This window comes from Apostichopus japonicus, chromosome 8 (genome assembly GCF_037975245.1).
Source record: "Apostichopus japonicus isolate 1M-3 chromosome 8, ASM3797524v1, whole genome shotgun sequence".
In the NCBI taxonomy this organism is placed as follows: Eukaryota; Metazoa; Echinodermata; class Holothuroidea; order Aspidochirotida; family Stichopodidae; genus Apostichopus; species Apostichopus japonicus.
Genome location: NC_092568.1, coordinates 371,625 through 394,389, shown reverse-complemented (window position 1 = coordinate 394,389; position 22,765 = coordinate 371,625). Strand labels below are relative to the sequence as shown.

Below are 22,765 nucleotides of genomic sequence, written 5' to 3'. Positions count from 1 at the left end.
TACAGGGTGACTATAGGCACACAATATTGTTGATATGTTGCGGCTGTTAAAAATAATGTTATCATTCCAGTTTTGTTTCTATTATGCATCTAATTTGCGAGAAATGACTCTTTAAACATCTGTGGTTTTTCTACTAAAATTGACTGGACTACTTAGTCTAACATCCAGGCAATTTGGCCAGCACTCCACAGAAGCAACAATTTCGTCAAATAACATGTTTTACGGCGAATCGAAAAATGAGTCCAGGACAAATGGTGGTCATTGTCATCCATTCAAATGTGTTCTGTTGTTTATATAGAGTAAACAGAACATGTCATTAGAATGTACAATACAACATGATTGATTAACATTAGGCGGTTGCACTGAGGGACTGACGTCATCATAATTTTACACTTAAAGGAGCATTCCAGGGATTAAAGGTATTTTAAAGTTGCCTTAAATTATTCTTCAACTGTTCGATTCCCGCTTGCACGCAAAAATAGTGTTACTATGTAGGTCATTAGTGCCATGCTAGATGCCCTATTTCAAGCAAAACGGTGTAAGTACATTGTTCGACATAGATTCACGTTATAGCCTAACGTTGGTTCTACCGCATTTTCAAGTTCATAGCGTAGTTACATTCAAAAGCCTAGCCTCCTTAGCATATGTAAAGCGAATATGAGGGGTTTTGTTATCATCAAATGATTAGTTAATTCAGAGTTATTTGTATTAATTTTTTTTTTTTTGCAAGAAAACAAGACCTTCAACTTGTTCATTCGATAAAATATGAAAGTAAAGATGGTTAGATTCTTTCAGTAATAAAATGCAACATTCTGTTTGATATTTCGGCTAAAAATTGTGTCAGCAAGAGGTGATGTAAACAGGCACTGATGCTGGTTAAAAATAAATGTTGTACTTTGTATATGAGTGACCATTATTTGAAATTCTAGCAAAACTTGGTGTCGGGGTCGATTGCGAGGACCATAAAACTGATTGATGCAGTCTTGCTCTTTACGATGTACAGATGATTGTTAATTTCCGTATAATTATGTCACTGCACTATGATGTCTTAAAACGCTGTAGCTGAAACGTGTTTATCGAACACAGTTCCACCAGAACTCATAAAAAGGATGATGTCCCACTAAACATGAGTTTGACAGTTAATGTTCTTAACAATGATACTGACAGGTCATGAATCAGTGTCCCCTCCCCCCCCCCCCCCCCAATAAAACTTAGTCCAGGCTTGCAAAAGCTAGAGATAGCAATATCATAGTAAAAGCACGTTTTCAGTTTGTAATTACATGTTTGTAGATTCCGTAATGTCACATCACTATCACATGACATTAAGTATACTTTGTCGCTATAAATCGTGTTTCCCAATTTTCGAATGAAATGGCAACAAACAATTGAAGGAGAGTCTTAACACCCAACCATCATCATTAGTCTATGCCATAGAGCTGTGTAACTAACTACTTAGGCAGCTACAACAAACCATTGAAGGAGAGCATTAACACCCAACCATCATCATTAGTCTATACCATAGAGCTACTTGTAACTAACAACTTAGACAGCTACAACAAACAATTAAAGGAGAGCATTAACACCCAACCATCATCATTAGTCTATGCCATAGAGATACTTGTAACTAACAACTTAGGCAGCTACAAGAAAAAATCTCACAAAAGTCACTGGTAACGTTTTTTTTTAAATTAATCTATGTCCTCAATTCGCTAAAGCTTTCAAAAGAGACAAAATGAGACATCACACTCATAGATTTTGGTTTGATCCCACTATCTCTTTATTCCTGTGTATATATTGCTGATAGAAAACTGTTGGAATATAAATTCCAGTTGCTGATCTAGCATACATAAAATTTTTATTCCCTTCATAATAAAATCAATGCTGAAAATTTACACAACAAAGTCAAATACTTAAAATATAATTGTTATCCTTACCAGACAGAGACATAACCACAACATAGAGAGAGAGAGAGATAAAAGAAGAAAAGTGAACAAAAAGGCAAAATAATGAATAGATTGGAACACTTTCAGCTATTTGTAAATATCCACAAAAAATGACCTGTACTACACTTATTGCATAAATTTTCATGGAACACAAAAATTCCTGTCATAAAATGTGAAAATAGTTTCTTTCATACCCGTTCATTCAAATAATAAGTAATTTTCCTCTCACAAACATGGTTGTTAATGACCATACTTATAGATTGCACTGACTTCCGACAAACTAAAACTCCAGTAGGAATAAGTCTGTGAAATAACTGTCAAAATTCCATCAATTGTCTACTAGGTTTTATCCCTGTTTGCGAGAGAGGTATAACTTAAAATGGGTGATTGAAATTCTTTATCATTCGATGCTCTTCACTGCTATAAACAAAATTCCTAAGTATGCATTTGAAGTAACAACAGATAACACCAAAAACCACATACTTAACAGGTTTCTTGTTTTCTAAGTCTAGTTTAAAGACAAAAATTCTGATTAATATCCCAAAATCACATGGTATAGGGCATCTGATGACATCTACTCATCAATTAAAGAGAGGAAAGAGAGAGAAATTTAAAGAACAGAAGAGGAAAGCCTCACATATCTCTTCAACCACTTCTGAATTTGGCGCCAATGTCAACTTTCCAAGTTCAGGGCAGCACACTTCCACACCGATGAGATTAAAAAAGCAACCTGCATATTAGTCAAACTAGGCTATTGCCCCTCCCCCCTTCCCCCTCCTCCCCCCACCGCCTAACTCTTGATGATGTTATGAAAGTCAAAAGAAGGTTTCATAGACAATGCACATCACATGATCACTTCATAACAAACAGTAATTTGAGTCTAACATGAAACACATGGTTATCTTCCTTTTAATGACTTGTTAGCATGTCAAGATGCTAGAGACAACATTTTACCTGGATCTTTCAACGACTAGAAGAATGGGAATGTAATATTTACATGTCACAGTCGTTCTAAACGTGATAACGTCTCATTATGTCGGTGAAGGCAATAAATTAAACCTCTCTGTCGAAATATCTCATTAAGAGAGAATTTCTCCAGTCTGGTTTTGGATGCTGTGATGTGAAACCTTTAAGAAGAGGCACTGTAAAGTGTAGACATGAATACTCGGCGACAGACAAAATATTTATTTCATCAGTCAGAGAAGTTTTATGCCACTTCAGCTTTCCATGTTATGTCTTGTCACACTTCTTTATGAGGGTGGAATTAATCCTCTAACAAGACCCAAGAAAATAGGAATGTAAAATTTAAAGATGCAAGTAGCAATCAAAAATCAAAGAACAGTCAAACAAAGAGAATATCATTGCACGATTGGCAACCACAAATGCGACTGGAATATGGCAACCACATATGAGACCGGACTTTGGCAACCACAAATGAGACTGGAATTTGGCAACCACAAATGAGACCGGAACTTGGCAACCACAAATGACACCGGAATTTGGCAACCACAAATGAGACCAGAATTTGACAACCATACATGAGACCGGACTTTGGCAAGCATAAATGAGACTGGAATTTGACAACCATAAATGAGACTTACAATGCAGTTTACAATCAGTGCGATCTATATATGAACATGCGCTAGAGGTGCAATAACTTTTTTAAATAATACTCCCTCAACCTCCCAGACAGAAGTTACTTCTATAACAGAGACAAAAACCTGACAGTCATCATTAACCGTACCGAAAGAGTGGGATCCACATCTTTCACATAGAAAAACCAAAATGGTCGTCAAGTTTCATTTTCTATCGTATGAGATACTAAGATACTGAAATATGAAATGGTGTATCATTAGCTTTACCGTTATAACAGTTAATGATGACTGCAGGGCTTGCATTCTCTTTTTGCTTTTATAAAATATACTTTACTATCACTTCAACCTGAGAATGAGCTACAAACTTGTGCAATTAAAATGTTATATTAAAAACAACAAAGATGAAAAAGGATGGATAAAAAATCTCTGCTAAAATATGAAATGAAAAAAAAAAACTTTCATATACTCTTAATCATCTCCATTTTAATTACTTACAAGATTCATGAAAAATAAAATATCTATTAAAATTTTCTAAAAAGGATTTGGCCGTAATTTTGCCATCTCTAGATAAATTGTTCAATCTCTGCAATGAAATTTTTTTTCTTTTAAATTTACATTTAATGATCAAACTTACAAACAGGGTTCATCTTCAAAACCTCTTTATCAAAATACCAGGGGTTGTTCTTGTCAAAACTTGAACCTTTGTCATTCTCTATTAATAATGTAAGAATATGTGAAAATGTTAAAATTCAGCATGCATAAGTATGAAGTAAAAGTGAAAGAACAATTTTATCTGATTTTCCACAACGTCTGTTGACGTTTTTAATTCACCACGGCAGAAGTACACATGGTATTCAAGCCACAGACTCCTCCCCCACGGTAAACGAGGTAGTACCCCTGCAAGGAGGAAAGAAGAAAAGAAAAATGGGAAATAAATACCAGCTGCAGATAGATTTGAAACTCAGAATGAAAGGGAACAAATTTTGGGATATATTTTAACTATTTCTTCTTCTAATACTGAGAGAGATCTAAAAAATTACAATGGGAGGAGAGAGGAAGGATCTTGCAAATATATGTCTTTCATCAGGGGTGGGCATAAAAATTAATGTGGCAGGCCGCAGTGAAAGTTTGTTTCCCAGTCCATGTGATGCAACACTTCAGGATGTACCTCGTATGAAAATGGAGATATGACAATTATATGGGAATACCAGAACAGAATGTTCTACATTTTTATCTGTTATGTTAAAGTATCCTTTCACAAGTAGGTTCTATATGGAAACTCTGTTTTAGTACACAAATTTCACGTCTTCTTTTGCTATAGGCTAAAATTTCACTGACCACATTAATAAAGGTTTTTCAAAGCCTTCTTGTGGGCTGCAGTTAGTGTGCTTCCAGGCATCACAAAACCAGCAGACTACAGTTTGCCCACCTATGACTTACAAGGGTACTAGGGGTTAGGGCAAAACATAAAGGTAACAGTGTATAGAAATTGCAAGTGAGGAAAACAAGCAAATTGAGAAAATTGAAATGTATTAGTATTAACAGGCTTGATCTGTTAATTTCACTCTCGAAAGGGGTAATCAGGGGTAAACCAAGTGGCAACATTAATGATGGGAGGTTGGTACACACCATTTACTTTTTGTTTCTTGTCAGCTTCTCATCAATGCACTAAAAACATCAGCAAATAACCTTGAATCTATTACCCTTGGATTTGTACTAACTTTATAATGGTCAAAATAACAATAGTGTCCTCCACTATGATGTAGGCACTCTACCTAATAACAACAGTGTTCTGCACAATGATGTAGGCACTCTACCTTAATAACAATAGTGTCCTCCACAATGATGTAGTTGCTCTATCTTAATAACAATAGTGTCCTCCACAATGATGTAGTTGCTCAACCTTAATAACAATAGTGTCCTCAACTATGATGTAGGTGCTCTATCTTAATAACAGCAGCGTCCTCCACAATCATGTAGGCACTCTACCTTAATAACAATAGTGTCCTCCACAATCATGTACTCACTCTACCTTAAGATACCTCAAGACTCGACAAAGGGAGAGAAATGTAAAACTATATACTTCTGGAAAGAGCATTATTTTCCATTGACCACAGAAGGGTGATTAAGAGGACTAGTAAGCATATAGTAGTAGAGGTGTAAGATGTATGGCAGAGGCTTGCTAGAGGGGACACAAAAGTCTGAAAGAAGCAAAAACAATAACTTTATTTACCTGAACACCCCAGGAGGCTCCCCAGCTGTTCTTAACAATCCAGTAAGGTTTGCTGCCCTCTGTAGGGGGAAAACAAAGATGAAAAGGATTTTCAACGAATATCAGAAGCAGATCGCCAGAAAACATCAAAACAGACAAAAATAGTCCGCAAGAATAGCAGCTATTAAATAATTAATCAATATTCACGAAAAAAACCTTCCTATTGAAAAAATGAAAATTCACAAGAGGTTCGACACGAAAAAACTAATTATTATGATTTACGTGCTTTTGTCTGAAATCATGTACTAGAATGAAGAAGTTTTCTTCTTTCATTGAAGTCTTTAAAATTCATGGCATTGTTCTGAAATCACATGATTGTAAGCAGGATCTGTAATTTCAGTGAGGTCAATGAAATTCAACACCAGGAGCTTCCACATGAGGCCAAAGCCAAGTTTTAAATAACAGATAACACAGCAGTAGCAGCTTTACCCTTGCAATATTACAAGAGGGTGTTGTCAGCTGGCTTCAACTCTTGCTTCCCTTTCACACGGCTGACAATATTTATTTTAACGTGTCTAATAACAGAATACCTGAATAGTGTGTCTACAGTACAAACACATGTGATGTGTCAGTATTCAGAACCCGTTCATCCAATAAACACATAGGTTGACATAGTTTGGGTTTACAATTCATCCAATAAACACATAGGTTGACATAGTTTGGGTTTACAATTCATCCAATAAACACATAGGTTGACATAGTTTGGGTTTACAATTCATCCAATAAACACATAGGTTGACATAGTTTGGGTTTACAATTCATCCAATAAACACATAGGTTGACATAGTTTGGGTTTACAAGACTAGACTACTACAGACTGCTACTCAATACAAATAAACCTGGGTGTTAGTTCTCACAAACTGTTCTTTACTTTGAAAACACAGTTTAACATTGTTGTAAACCACACACCAGAATACTATTTAAAGTCTGTATAAACAGGACATACATTTTTCAGTAACGTCATTTGTGGGGACTTTTATTTCATTGCATCATGTTACCGCAGTTCACATGACACAAGACGAAAATAACACTAAGCATACCATACTAAACAAATCAGGAATCCAGTACCGGATTTGAAATGTTTTCTTATTTTATATATATGTTTCCTTTACAGCGTTATTCTCAATCGAAGCATACCCAATATATTCTGTAAGATCCCTGAAGTGAATGCAGCTATATTATACCAATCAACATTATGTCATTTTCTTACTCTGAAAATATTGTCTACATTGTTGAAAGACACAAAGCAGAATGCTCAAGGGTGTGGAACACGTCTGTCCTTCAGTGCTGTCATCTACTGTGGTTCACGTGTCACAAAACGAGACTAGTAGCCGTGCGATACTAGGATACATTCAAGTATCACGAAAAAGATGAGCTCAAGTGCAATTTAGACGTCTACTTACTGACACCATATCCAACAATCAAGACACCGTGGTCCAAGGATCTGGGGTTGCAGAAGATCTTCCAAGGATGAGCGATCCCTCCCAGATAAAACTGCATCATAAAGGCGTTGATTCCGATGGAGATGGGTCCGTTTTTGTACAGCCATGATGCCATCTCTGTCACAAAGTGAATATCCACAAAAGTATGGAAAGTGAAAATCATGAACAATAACAAATGTTTTTTCAGAGATGTGTTAGTATCCAGGTGATAATGGAAGTTACTTTTAACCTTACATTTGCCTAAATATCTAAAGAATCATTTGAAACACTTTGGCTTCCAAGCACATACTCATCAGCATAATGGTCTCCTTGAGCTATGATTCTCAAACCATAGGTAGGGACCCCAAGAATGGGTCGTCAACCTTTTACGATGGGTCACAAAGCCAGGTCACTGTGCAATAATCAGTCACTGTGCAATCATATCAGTCACTGTGCAATTGATTGCAATCAAATCAGTCAGTGTGTTGATTTATCATCTATCACCAGGGTGTACATTTTGCATGTTTTGTAGGCTTGGCATTTTATAATATTAACCAGAAGGAAGTGAAAATATGGGTTGCCGAGGGAAAATGTTTGGGAAGAAGAACACTAGAGGGTAATACCTCTTACAACAGACTGAAGTAACTGGAGATATGCTCCTCTTGGAAATAAGTACTGTTAGGCCTTTACGTGCATATCAATGAGATGGTGAAAAGTTAAAGAGTTGCCATGCAAGCCAGTCTGGCAGATAGGACTATTATGATTTAGAGAATACCAAAAAGAAAGAAAGAAAGATAGGGGACCAGTCTTATACCAGGAATTAAATGAATGCTGAAAAATTTCTGAACTCATGAAAATTGTATTTTTAGTTTAAAACATAAACAAAAAATAAGCTGATGAAGGTGATGATAATTTATGGGGACAGGTGTACCCTTCAGTCAATTTAAGAATGTTCCTAGGATAGCTGCACCACCCCTCCCTCTCCCCCATTATCCACCCTTTAATTGAAGAAATCCTTAATTTGCAGCATTCTATATCATCACAGAACATTCTCTGACAGCATCGCTAACACTTCATTTCTTTATTTAAAATCATCTGCATACCATTGAGTCAAAGAGGTATCTGATGAGCGAACTTCACTGTGAACGACACAATGTGCTATCTATACTGACATAAGCCTATTGGTCCTTGTAAGGTCCAAGATCATTGCTCCATACACTTATGGTGAAATAGGTGCATGATGTACATCGTGTGCAGCTGTCTTGTCAAATGTCACAGTGCCATGATTATTCATGAAATACATTTGCATTATAATTCCCTTCATCCTCCAATCAACAACAAGTTTTTATTCAATGAATTGAGGGGCTTGCCATTTGATGACTGCATATTAAACTCAAACGAACATTGTTAAACGAACCTTGTTCATTGCTGGAAATGTTGACAGCTCCGCTGATGGTTGCCCTGACCTCAGACTTGTCGAAAGAGCATTTGTCATTTCTGCCGCTGTATGGATAGTCTGCCTCACCTTCTAGCCCACCTGATCAAAAAATTACAGTTGCTATGGTGACCCAAGTTTCATTTTTATATGCAAACAGAAGAAGTGACAAAGAGTTGTAACATAGATCTGTACACTTGGACTTCAGTTTTAGGATATTCTACCTGTCACTTTTAAGATGTCCAAAGACAAGCTTGGTGGAGGGATCAGAGAGGATGTCTATGAAATTAATAATAGCTCACGATATCATTAATAAAAGCTAAATGTGAGTGAAATATAGAAAAATGGAAACTGATGGGTGATGAGAGATCTAAATGGAAGACATTTCTAACATTCGGAGTAACTTTTGTAATGTAGCAACATCTTCTTTTTAAAAATGTCAAATGTTTCTAAAGTCCCCCAATATGCTAAACATGTCAAACTATGGCCACCTATCCTGAAACTTCAAACCAGCCATTTTATAACCAGTTTCTCAAAGTATTTTTTTCACTGAGATTATTTCCAAGTGAACTCTCCTCAGTGTCCACAAACAACTTGGAACCTTTAAAGTCTCCAGGAAATAAATTGAGACAACTGTTAGCAAGTTTAGCAGGCTAAAATTTGAAACCAATCTGGAGACTACCTTCATCTTTATTTATATTGATTTCCAGGGAAATATAATTGTAATTAACTGGAAGGCTAATTATAATCTTATATTTTATGAATTTGAGAGGATCAAAGAAATCTTTGGTTAGAACAGGATTCAAACCAGTTTGCCCCGAGACTACAAGTCTTGTCTAAGTCCAACTGAGGTATCGAGCCCTTAATTTGTGATGATCCTCGTGTACCCATTTTATTTTCTGGAGGGCGGCATGGGGAGGAGGGGGGGGGGGGAGAGGGACTGTGTGAGAAGCCAAAGTTCCTACTTCACCATGTTTAAAATGCACATTGCTTTAGGTTTACTTGAGTGAACTTGGTGAAAAGCGAGATATCATTCTGTGATCTGAGTCAGGAGATGCAGACACTCTGTTCCCTCTGTTCCTTATAAATAAATGAACGAACGAACGAACGAACGAACGAACGAACGAACGAACGAACGAACGAACGAACGAACGAACGAACGAACGAACGAACGAACGACGAACGACGAACGACGAACGACGAATGAACGAACAAACAAACAAATAAATAAATAGAGAATACTCCTTCACGGTAAAGGAGAACATGCATAAAGATCTGAATGGTTACCAATCTGCATGATGGCTGTGTAAGCATCAGAAGGAAGTCCTCCCTGACAACCGTCATCAAGTTTGTCACAGTCTACCAACTCTGCAGATGAGAACCATGTCATCAAAAGTTAAGCTAAAACACTTATCCATAATTAAATCTCCAAACCTTGGGTTGACCAAGGGAGGAGGTAAGGGAGTGGGGGGGGGGGGTGTGCCAACTCGTATGAGAATTTATGGGCACTAAAAATTAGCTGCAAGACATTATTTTGGTCAATGGTACATAGTGGAAAAAAAACATCACACTTCAGGTATTCCTTACTTTCTATCGATGTTTCCTAATGCAACACTTTGTTCGTTAGCTACTGATACTGGTCTCCCCAGAAGGTGCTAGAGTCGCCATCACTATCACTGTGATACCAAGTGGCATTTAGAAAATGGCTCGAGAAATCATGTCATTTTGAGTATTTCAGAGAGACAGGTTTGTTTTAGCTTATATAGAATGTTATAATTTCAAAGAATGCAACATCCTCATTTCAGGTTGGTGAGATATTTCGGACGAAAATAATTCATAAATTTCACAATGAAAATATTGACTACATATTTCGCAGAATTAGCCCTTACCACAAACATTTTAAATGTGACACTGACAAATACACATTATCACAGCTGACTGGAAATTCAGCTTATCATTTAAAGGAAAATGTAGCTAGTGGTATCAAACATGTTTCACTTTTGGTACAAAAATCTACATTTGTTTTTCAACCAAACATTAAACTCTACCTTGACAATTATCCAGAAGGTTAAAAAAATTATGTCAGTAAATTTTGGAGCTTTGTACTTCACATCCTATGGATGTGACGATGTTTTTAATTTTGAAACAAACAAGCATTGCTTATTACCTTATTTGGCTTCCACCACTTTGGGTAATTTTTTGTTACAATTATGATCCTCTATATAGTACCTATGAATTTGGAAGCCTAACCCCAATAAATAGTAACTAACGTAAATGACTGCAATGAACAATCCTTAAAAGTTTGCAGGGTCGACTGGACAGATGGACATGAAGATATTCATTCAAATTACATTCATATTTCACAACAATTGTTATTAACATTCTGCACACTGTTGCCGCGGTACCGCATAGAAAGGGCAAGCTGTTTAACAAATGGCAAATCTACAGCCAAAAAACATATTTCATCTTACTAATCCCCCTTTTGTCACCCTAATCCCTCTTTCAGCTGTTTTACTCCTTCATTCAGCACATCTCCAGCAACCTATTCATCACCTGCTTCCTTTCAACTCCCTGCCTATTGTTCCTATCCTACTCTATTCAGTGTTCCAATGTTCCGATAGACATGTCTTTCTCACTTGTCTATTGAACTTGTTTCCAATGTTTCACTTTCAACTTTCAACTTTCTGCAAAATATTCATCAATATTGGATTGTTCAAGAGAATGTCCTCTGATTTTGAAATAAGTAACTTTTCAGTTTTCCTGGAGTACGACTAAATCAATCATTTTCAAAAAAAAGCCTGTAGAGAAAAAGACTGTTTGCTGAAAGTTTGTACATGCAAATTAAAAAATATTTTGTTAAAGTTTCCATGGTACCAAAATGATGTTAAAACAAAACTTGAACCTTGTTCTGATAGAGGGACCAGTTTATTCTTCTTAATGGCCCACTGGCCTTCGATATTTCCTGTGGTGGAGAAGGCCCAACATGATCCACATGATCCTTGGTTCTTCACAGGGGTCACAGCATTGTGATCCCTCCAGTCAAATGCTTCTGGAATATCACCTGCTGGGATCTTAGCTTCTTTCATCATGGGGTTGTACTTTGGCTCCATAGACCCACTGGTGTAGAATTTCTTGAACTCAGCACCTGTAAAGGGGGGCAATATAATGAGCTATTGAATATTCAAGTTTCCTTTAGTGTAATGGAAGGAAAGGGAGATTAAAGGGATGAGTGGGAGGAGAAAGGTAGAAGGGAAGAGACAGGAAGGGATGAAAATGGAGGGGAAGGGAAGTTAAGGTAGAGGAAGGTAGGGGAGTTCATGGGTAGGAGATGAAGAGGGGGGGGGGGTCTTAATTAGGATGAAAGCTGTGAATCCCAGTTTACAATGACACAGCCCTTTTTCTGCATGATTCTTAAGCTACTGTATAATTTGACAAAGAAAGTGTGGTATATTTCATTTAACTTCAAAGGTCTGTTAAAAGAATCTATTAAACACACTATAATTTTTATTGATAAAACATTGTTTTCATTTTTCAAATATTTTGCCCAAAGTTTCTGTCCCTGTAAGACAAACATTTGTTCCTGTTTAGAGCTTGTTATTGTGTAGATCTTGTTACTAATGGCCCCTTTTTGTAATGAGTTTGTTTTATTCAAGACTGTATATAACAGCATGCAGGGACGTAGCCAGGGGGGGAGCAGGGGGAGCGACCGCTCCCCCCCTTTTAGTGTCGATTTTTTTTTTTTAAACTGTCGTTTTTTTAGCATGGTATTTTGTCAGTGCTCTTTTGATCTTGAATACTCGTCAGCTCCGTTAACTCGATTGTAATCGTAGTAACATTCACGCCTACTGATTCAACTACTTACTTAGTTTGGCAGATGCAATTAGCTAAATTTAGCTTATAGCCAATTACAAGCCTACAGTTGGCCACTGCGTTATAAAATACATATTGCCTACCTAACCGCACTCTATGGAATGTCACGAACTGTATGCACAACAACGTCGACAACGTTCGTTCAATGAGTCGTCCTAAGTTGTTGCACGAACAGCATGTTATGAAGCTAAGCTAGCAATCGTACGTGATACGCACTTCCTATAAATAATTATTACACTGCTAATACACTGCGATAACGATATTTGTTTTTAGGCCACTGCATATCTGGCTGTATTACAAAATATGAAAGTTTATATTGTCCATCAATTAAGTTCGTCAAATGTATTAAAGTCCAGACATTGGACAATAAACAAGAATCATCCTACTGGAAAACTTGTAAAAGAGCACTATGTTTGTCTTTCTGATATATTATGTAAAAGAACATGTAAAAGAATTTAAACAGGAAACAAAATCTGCTGATACTGATATCATATGATCAGGGCGTAGCCAGTATGTAGCACGATAGTTTCATTCAACACTCTACCCGCCGAAAAAGACTATAGGATCCGATCTTGTCAGTTTCTTAACATGTAGTTAAGAACCCGTTTACGCAGATAATATTTTAGTTGAGAAAACACTTGAGAAATTTGCATCAGATGGCAATCGTCGGATAGCTCTCGCCTTCTCCTATTAGGCTAACTTAAACATTTACTAGCTACAGTTGTATCAAAGACATTTCTGGACTATCTTTGTATCTACAAGTATCAGAAGTTGAAAAGTAAGACTACTCTGTACATGTACCTTCAAGGGCGGCGGAACCGGGGGGCACAGGGGGCAAGTGCCCCCCCCCACTTTTCCTCAGGTTAAAAATGTGCCCTTTTTCTACATAAAACTTGTACTCTTGATCACCTTATTAGGTCAGCAATATCTAGTAAGAGATCTAATCCTAATTTAGAACTATCAGGGGCGTAGCCAGTATGTAGCACTGTAGGCCCGGGCCTACACTTTTTTTGGCCAAGTTATCTTTTTTATTAAAACACCCATAATTCAAATCCATAAGCTTGCTGGACGAGTTTAAGAGTCTAGACAGGAAAAACTATTGAAATGAACGTAGCAAGATTATGGCTAAATTAGGTGACCTATTCTTCTGTCATCTAGGCTGTCATTCATATCGCGTGCCGTTTCATTCAATACTCTACCCGCCGAAAAAGACTAGGATACGATCTTGTCAGTTTTTTAACATCTACTTAATTAAGAACCCGTTTACGCAGATAAAATTTCAGTTGAGAACATTCCACAGTCAAATAAGCCTATCGTTGATTAACAGACTTTATATGTATAGAGCTGCAGCACTTTGTTGCCTGTTGTTGTCACAATCGGCGTTCCAAGTTCCAAAACAGCCTTTTCGATAAACATTTACTAGCTACAGTTGTATCAAAGACAAATACTTGCTATGGTTGTATCAAAGACATTTCTGGCCTATCTTTGTATCTACAAGTATCAGAAGTTGAAAAGTAAGACTACTAAGACGGGGGGGGGGGGGGGGGGGCGTTGATGGAGTGATGTGTATACGCAAATAAGATAATACAATAAGATTTATAAAGGGTACTAAATATCAGGCTGCATCAGTCCAATCGAATTTCTACAAAGTGCCCTTTGACGTCGGTGCCCCCCCCCCAGATTAAAAGTGCTCCCGCCGCCCTTGTGTAACTTGCTAATTTTAATACATTATGTATTATTGAATTACGTACTACAGTATTTTAACTCGTTTGTTTTTTGGGTTTAAAAGTGATATTGAATGAGGTGTCTCAAGTTAGCAAGAGGCCAGGGAACCAGAATGAACACTAGGGAAGGGCCGTTTCCGGCCATCTGGGGGGTTTGTAAAACCAAAAATTTTCTTGTACGCTCCGCGCCAACCGATGGTGGCGCTCCGCTCAGATAGTCGTGCCTACAACTTTGAAAATCCATATCAATCGCAAAAAGTGCTCCCCCCTTTCAAATTTCTGGCTACGTCGCTGACAGCATGTGACTATGGAAACATGAAATTTTTTTAATGGTGGTACATGTATATATTGAACTGTGTGTAGAGATGAAAATGTACCATCCTCCGATCATCGTTGGAAGTATATAAACATGAGCGAGATGATGTGATCTGTTGTCATGCTAAGACAGGTTAACATTAATACTGTAAAGTTCTTGACTATTGAGTACTGAAAGCATTGTCTGGCCTTCCACTTACAGTATTATTACACAAATCTTGTTTTTAAAATGTGTTTAAGTTTGACTTTCTTAGAGGATGCAGCATACTTACGAGTCATATCTGAGAATATCGTTTCTCCGTAAACGGCTGTTCCCTGTTCGTATTCGGTCATCAGTGCAGCAGTTTCCATGTTGTCCTCGTACGTCTTCTTTCTGAGGTTGTACTCTGTCAAAGAAACGAAACTTGTACTTTATTTTCATCAAGGTGGATCCTCAATTTGGAATAGCCCAAAATACCTTTCTTGAGTTTTTCATCCTAAAGTGATTTGAAGCTCAGAATTTGTTTTAACGGCCAACTTCACCATCTTCTGACCAGTTTTGTCAAATACCGAGAGAGGTGAGGGCACCCCATTCATCATCACTGCAGTGCAACCATGGTGAATGGAGTTGTTTTCCAAACCAAAATCAAACAGAACCAAACCCTATTTTACAATTTGCAAACCAGAAACATGAAATCCACAGAAGACTTTGCTCAACAAAAACTGCAGAGCAGTAAATTTGAACAGCTCCAGAGAAGCTTGTTCCTGTTGTGTAGTTTTGAACCCATAACAATATGGTGGTTAGGTAGACACAACCCCATACTGTAACCTTTTCAAGGTACATGTTCTAATGCTTACGGCCCCTGACAGTATTAGGTATGTCTCAGTATACAGTTAGGTAGTTCATGGGGTTGAAGCTGAGATCATATCAACAGTGTGGTCTTTTGATAGGTTGATAGCAAAACACTAACAGATCGTCTTGAAAATCACAACAGATGGATGATGTAAAACACAAATACTGTACTCTGGCCGTTACAAAATGCGATCATCTGCATGCTACAGTTAAGTCAACTTAATTTTCTGGAAAAATGTTAAATGTTTTTCTATATTTCTGTGACGTTGTTTGACTGTTCATCACATCCGAGAGCTTGTTAGGCAAGTTTTCAGTTTTGGGAAATTCCCTCCAAAGTTCCCACTGCCTGTACTGTGACAATGGCTGATTAACATTTCTAGAAAATTAGATCTCTAACCGGAAGTAATCGGAACTGCTTCAGCTTTCTACTTACCATCAGTTTCTTTGTAAGTTTTATTAAACTTGCTGCAGAAATCTTCAAAGTCCACCTTGTATGGCTTGGTAGGCTACAGATGGAAACAAAACGTAAAGCACTCCTTGTGTCAGTAGTAACAAGGAGAGTTTATTCTACACTTCACACACTTACATCCTCTCACGACTAGTGCAAGCTCTGTTTACATTATCCTGGCTGATCTGGTCGTCAGTGACTACTGATCTTACTTTGATAACTGATGCCCCTGTTGCTCCTTAATGAGTAAAACTTTGCTTCTTTTTACTGGTAACACTCTGATTCCACATGATCAAAATCATCAAGGAACATTCATGTCAGGATATGGTAACTCGAAATGTTTCTTGTCAGACATTGAAAGTGGGTACTACGGAAGCTTAAAAGTGCCATCAACATAAGAAAACTTTGTCCCAATATGTCAACATTTTTCAATAAATTGTTTAGTTAAAGATAACAAGATAATATCTTATCAAACATCAGAAAAATTAGTGTTTACACGGGTCCAAAAATCGGGAACCGGGTACCCGAGGGCCGTTACCCTCTTGTATCACGATTTTCAAGAAATTACATATTGGATGCTGTAATAAATGCATTATATTCTCTACTGACAATGTTTTCATGTTCAAATACGTAGGTGTAAGATAAGGTATAAAACCTCTCTCAATAATTTTTATTTGCTTCTGTTTCTTTCATTAACTTGTTAATAAATTAATTATTTAATTATAATTAGCATTACTACTAACATCGCACTGCCGCCGCTGCTTATGCTAGCTCGAGCACGTCTATTGGATCAAACCATATAAATATCCAATTTAGCTCTTAAACAGTTTTTAATACAACTACTATCTATTATGCAGGCACAGGGTTCGCATTAGCCGCGAGATTACGAGATTCGCGCAATTTGATCGCATTTGGAATAAACGATTAGTAAAAAGCCACTTGCGATTACTATTTTTTAGTTATCCCGTCTATAATCCATAAAAATCGCGTAAAATCCTTGTCAGCCTTTCCTTCTTTGAAATAAACGAATGAATAAATAATAATTGCTTCCACATGGTAGCCTAACACCACACTAAGTCAATGAGAAATCTAGCTAAGCCTAACCATCTGTTTATTTGCTGGAGTTGTGACGCAGTTATAAGACATCCATGGAATACTTTCGTTATTGCTGTTACGTTCGACCACATGGTTGCCTAACACCACACCAAGTCAATGGGGGTAGTCTAGCCTAGCCATCTGTTTATTAGCTAAAATTGTGACGCAGTTATAAGATATCTATGGAAAGCTTTCGTTATTGCTGTTATCTTCGAACTAATGGTAGCCTAACAACACACTAAGTCAATGGGAAATCAGCCTAAACATCGGTTTGCATTTTTTTTTAAACAATCACACTTTGCGTATGATTCGGGTAATAAATTAGGAACCGGGTAGTATCGCGTCGACCGGGCCCCTTCGTTATTGCTGTTATCTTCGACCACATTGTAGCCTAACACCACACTAAGTCAATGGGAAATCTGCCTAACCGTCGGTTTGCCAATTTTTTTTTTTTTTTAATCACACTTTGCTAAGGATTCGGGTAATAAATTAGGAACCGGGTAGTATCACGTCGGGCGGGTACCCGGATAACCCGTGCAAACACTAAGAAAAATGTTGGACTGCTCAGTTGCTTTAACTGAGCAATTGAACATTTTTCTGCAAAATGTTGAATTGACAACTTATCAGATCTTGTCAATTCAACATTTTACTGCAAAATGTTCAATTGTTCCCTTCATTCCAACTGAACAATTGAACATTTTTCTGCTAAATGTAATTGACAACTAATCATATCTCGTCAATTCAACGATTTTCTGCAAAATATTCGAAACAGAATACAGCTACTTTTGGATGAAAAGATTGCATTTGAAAGATGAAACTTCTGTGAAAAGAGTAGCTTCCCTCATACGATCTATTTCCTTATATTCAATCATGAGGGACAGAACCTTTAATACATGTAAAAACAAAGAAATATGATATGCGAAAATATACTTTGCTTAATTTAATCATTTGAGTAATTTCCGTAATTTAAATGTTTATTTCATGAAACAGAAGAACTAGTTTCCCTTTTACTTTTCACTTGTTGAGGAAACACATGGGCTTTCTTTTGCAATGCCTTGAAAGGTTATATTTGAAACAAAACAAACATTTCCTTTATAGCTATTATGAATGCATAGCCTCCATATTGATTACATACAACAAGTTCTCAGCTAAAGATATTGGGAAAGCATGGTTACAATAAATATGAGATGTTTAGGACACACCACTTCGTCAATGATCCATTTAATGGAATGTTCAGTAAGTTGATTAACTGAGGTTTTGTTATTTGATCAAGCACACAACTTATTTCAACCTTTAAGGAAAAGTATTCTACATAACAACTTAACAAGTAGTGGAAACATTTTTATTTTGGCCAGAAAATTCTAGCAAAAAGGCTTAATGTCAATTTAAGAATTTTAAAAACCTTTTCTAATTCAATGTTTATTATTGCTCATCCCCAAATCTGCCATTGAAGGAGTTGCAGACTAAGAGACATTTTATGTGGTCATCTCCAGAATTTGATAGTCAAATATGACATCAATGACAAGAAACAAACATTTACCTTTAATGGTTTGCAGCTCCTCTCTACGACTTGACGGAAATCCTCCCAGCTCTTCTCCCAGATTTTTACTGTACAAATCTCTTTCTGTAGAAAAGTTTCAAACAATAACACACATTAATAGTCTGGCCTACTACTTGTTTGTCTTAAGGATTGCCAATCAGTGACTTACTGTATTCAGGCCAGCATCGCAATATTAACTGGAGGGATAAATTCTTAAGAAATGTATGGAAACTTGTAAATGGATTCATTGATAATCTGTTTAATAGACCTACTGGTGATCATACATGAAGAAAATATGACAGGAAGTATTAAGGAAAATAGATACAGTATGTACTACGTGACAGAATCAATTAGAAATTAAACTCATGCATATGTATTAAATCCTGAATATGCAAATTGAAGCAATCTGATTGGTTTGATGCTGAGTTGGAAACAGCATGACCAAACAACTTCAATACTGAACGGCAAACTTGTTTCTCTAACAATGGCCAATTGTTAATTATTAGTCATAACAGCTCTCTAGCTATTACAGCTCTATATAAATACTTACCCTCCCATCATCTGTGAAACTGCAGCTTGCAATGTCAACAGGATTCCTCTGAGTACATTCTGTTTGGGCTATGATGATTTCCATGTAGTACATAGTACCAGCCACTGTCTACAATAAAGAAAACAAAGATAACATTTGTGTATCAACAATTGGCAAAAAGCACATCATTTTGCTCAAAAAAAGAAATAATAACAATAATGAAAGCACTTTACAGTAAAATTCATAAATGCACAAAGTAAACACAAATTGTTTCACTTCAGTAAAATCGATCAACTTAAACCATCTCTTGCACAATTACATTTGCTGCGTCATTTCTAATTTGTAAGTTTCAAAAGGAAGTAGTGGGCTACATTTAGTATGAACAAGCAAATAATGTGTACTAGTAGCATGTAGTTAATACTTCCTGTTGCCTTATATGGATGCAATGTTTCTGTACTTTCTGCATTAAATTATCAAACTAAAAATTCATTGCCTATTCAAATATTTATGAACAACCTAGTTAAACAATGTTATATCTGGATCTCATTTAAGGTTGAAGACTCACATTGCTGCCAAATGTAGAGCTGCCATGGCAGGACTTCGACTTGTAAGAAACATTAGACACTTACTAACCAAGGATGCATGCCATACTAAATTGCTTTAGGACTAGTGATAAGTCACTTAGATTATGCTAACTCCCTCTATGCTTATCTACCAAATGTTGTTATTATGATGCTTTCATGATTCAAAACATGGCTGCCAAACTTGTTCTGAAAAGAGGAAAGGAGCATAGTGCTTCTGAAGCTTTAAAGGAGTTGCATTGGCTTCCCATCAGACAAAGAATTCTGCACAAAATATTAACGCTGGTCTTTAAATGCGTTGTTGATAAATCTGCTCCTCAATATCTTATATCTAGATTCACTTTAGCACCACAATACAATCTAGTAGGTCTCTTTGTTCAAATAATATTCTTTATCAGCTGATCATTCCACGAACACAGAGGGTCACTTTTGCATCAAGAGCAATAAGTGTATATGGCGCCGACACCCGCCGAGCAATGGAATAAATTACCTAACCATGTCAAACAATCTGAGAATCTTGCAATTTTTAAAAGAAAACTCAAAACATATTTATTTCCTGGCTTATCACTTATATACTCAATTTTTCAAATTTGCAATATTTGTATTCATTATATTTCATATTTTTGAATTTTCTTTTAGATTTTATATAACATTTTGCATTTTCTATTTTTCTCTTTGATTTTCATAACAATATATATATTTTTGTACATTCATCTAGTATATTTTTCTACACCGTTTGAGATCTTATTTTCTTATGATTGCTTTAATCTTTCTTTGTATTTTGTTGTACAGTGCAACCGAAAACTTTGTTGTGGTTGCGCTATATGAAATTCAGTAAATAAATAAACACAATTAGCAGACTGTGGTAGCAATAAACTTCTAAAATCATACTGGTACAGTTACTACAGTGCAATGTGACAGTCCTCAAAAGCTGGAAGGGGTTTTCCTTCTGGCAGGGATAGAGGGAAGGGGACCCACTAGATGAGGAACCCATCGGCAAGAGGGGAACCCACTTAAGGGAGTTCGAACAGGGAGTTTGAACCTTTCATCACTGTACATTTACACATGTGAACAATTTTGGCACCACATGCACATCAACAGCCATGCTTAAGGAAACATTTATTTTAGCATTAGAAACTTTGACAAAATCTCAGGGGTGATTTGCAAATAACATGGCATGTTCAAAAAGATCCCATCATAAATAATTCCAAACAAACATTCAATAATGCAAGTCATGGTATCACCATGCTACATGAATTACAGCAATATGTAGGAGCAAGGGGCTGGAAGGAATGAAGTGAGTGTAGGCCTACAGTAGCTTAGCCTGTAGAGAAAAGAATTAGGTGGGTGAAATGTAACTTTGTCTCCCTCAAGAACGCTATGGTAAAAGCCTCATCTAATCTGACACAATTTTTAACATGACTGTCTAAAATCATCTTCAGTTCACTGACACTGTTAGAAAGGTCAATCAACTCTGCCAAATCGTTCCATTCCTTAACAACTGTGAAGTGTATTCTAGTTTGTGTTAACATATTGTTTACTTACAGTTGTTATTATGACGTCACACATGGCTCGTGTTTTGGTGGTTTGCTCTGTGGTGTGGCGGGCTATGAATCACACGCAATTACAAGGGTGTACAGATGTTTTGTTTTGAATGATTCGGTTTGTGGGGCTGGAAGACAGCCAAACTGGTTCAAATTGGTTGAGTGCTCATTTGCATGTGCTTATCTGCATTTTGGGTTGGCACTCAACCAATCAAGAGTTGAGTGAGGGGTTACTGTAGCTATAAGTTTGGACCAATCAGGTTCAAGGGCAGAGCGTGTGACCTGTGCATCGCGTCGTTATTTCTTATTTTTTTAGAATAAGGGGTTTAAGTGTATCTCCAGAAGCCTACAGACGTATAACAGAGGGCTCCGTAATTTATATTTATAATCAGCATTTATGCTCTTGTAGTTTAATCATCGTAAGTTATATTCATCATTGAGTTTATAAACCAAGAGTTAATAAAAAGGAACTTATAATCAAATATCTACTTTTGAAGACTATTTATGAAGACTTTCATATTTTCGTTCAGATTAACGTTACTACTACTAGTGTAAGCCCAGCTTACCGTTACCAACTAATACCGGGAACTATCAAAAATAAGCCTTACACAACCATCTGAAACAGTAGGCCTGCTTACTGACATGTTAATCTAACTTAAGTTTAATCATGGCCGCTAACATACATAGGCCAACTACGAAATTTTAGTAACTTTCCAGTAAGAGAATGACCTGTAGGCCTTAGCTGTCAAAAACTGTCCCAACTGCTAAATTATCAAAGTTACACCTAGCCTTCTTGGATGATTGGTAATGGCTTTAGGTCCCTACTTGTTTCAAAAATCTAACCACTTGCAAAATAGATGTACTGTAACTTGTATGTTACTGTCGTAACTCCCTACCTGCGTCCGCACATTGTTAACTTGCACAAGGTTGCTTTTGTATTCAGCATTGCTACCACTGTTGATTGTTTCGACAGCAAACATAGCCAAATCTTGCGATTTCTGAGGATCAACGATTCCATCATGAATTCCGCCGGCCGAAGAAAACCCTAGAAATAGGATCGAGATGAAAACGCGCATCATTTTGTTTGTTTCCTTTGACACTGACAGTGCTATAATTATTACGACACAGGTTAGGATACGTCTGTTGTGTACTGTACTGGAGACTTCGATTCGATTCAGAGGCCTGGCTCAGTATGTAAACATTAGGTTGTTTTCTTTTGTCCCAAAAGCAGTTCATATATCAGGGTGACCATTTTCAATACCTCAGAACAAGCTGCGTGAGTATCACATTCCCAAACAGAATCGCACTAAATAGAACCATGGAGGTAAAATAGAACCAACGAACATTTACTCTGACATTTAGTGATTCTTCGGAAATTAGATGATAAAAAAGTACTTGAATTAAAAACTAGGAAAGAAATTGGCGATGTAATCTGACGAATTCAGGTTAATTTAGTAAATCTAAGCCCAATATTAATCTTCTAAAAACTGCTATAGTTTCTCGTTTTTCCCCCCGGATGAGTCATCGGTCATATGATTGGAAGTGCCAATATAACGATGCTATAAACAAAACCATGTGACCTGGTGATCAAGGGAAATGGAAACTAAACGCATCAAGGAAG

General features: G+C 36.8%; 1 protein-coding gene across 1 annotated transcript; it reads right to left on the bottom strand.

Moving 5' to 3' along the window:
- Window positions 1–1,753: 1,753 nt before the first annotated feature.
- Window positions 1,754–22,347, bottom strand: LOC139970660 (cathepsin L-like). The gene is made up of 11 exons (XM_071976536.1): window positions 22,041–22,347; window positions 19,041–19,148; window positions 18,491–18,574; window positions 15,841–15,913; window positions 14,848–14,961; window positions 11,569–11,811; window positions 9,954–10,034; window positions 8,649–8,768; window positions 7,214–7,369; window positions 5,772–5,830; window positions 1,754–4,435 (listed from the first exon to the last, which is right to left on the bottom strand). The coding sequence occupies exons 1-11, from the start codon at window positions 22,221–22,223 to the stop codon at window positions 4,361–4,363; spliced, it is 1,296 nt and encodes a 431-aa protein (XP_071832637.1). The 5' UTR covers window positions 22,224–22,347; the 3' UTR covers window positions 1,754–4,360.
- Between the last annotated feature and the right edge of the window lie 418 nt (window positions 22,348–22,765).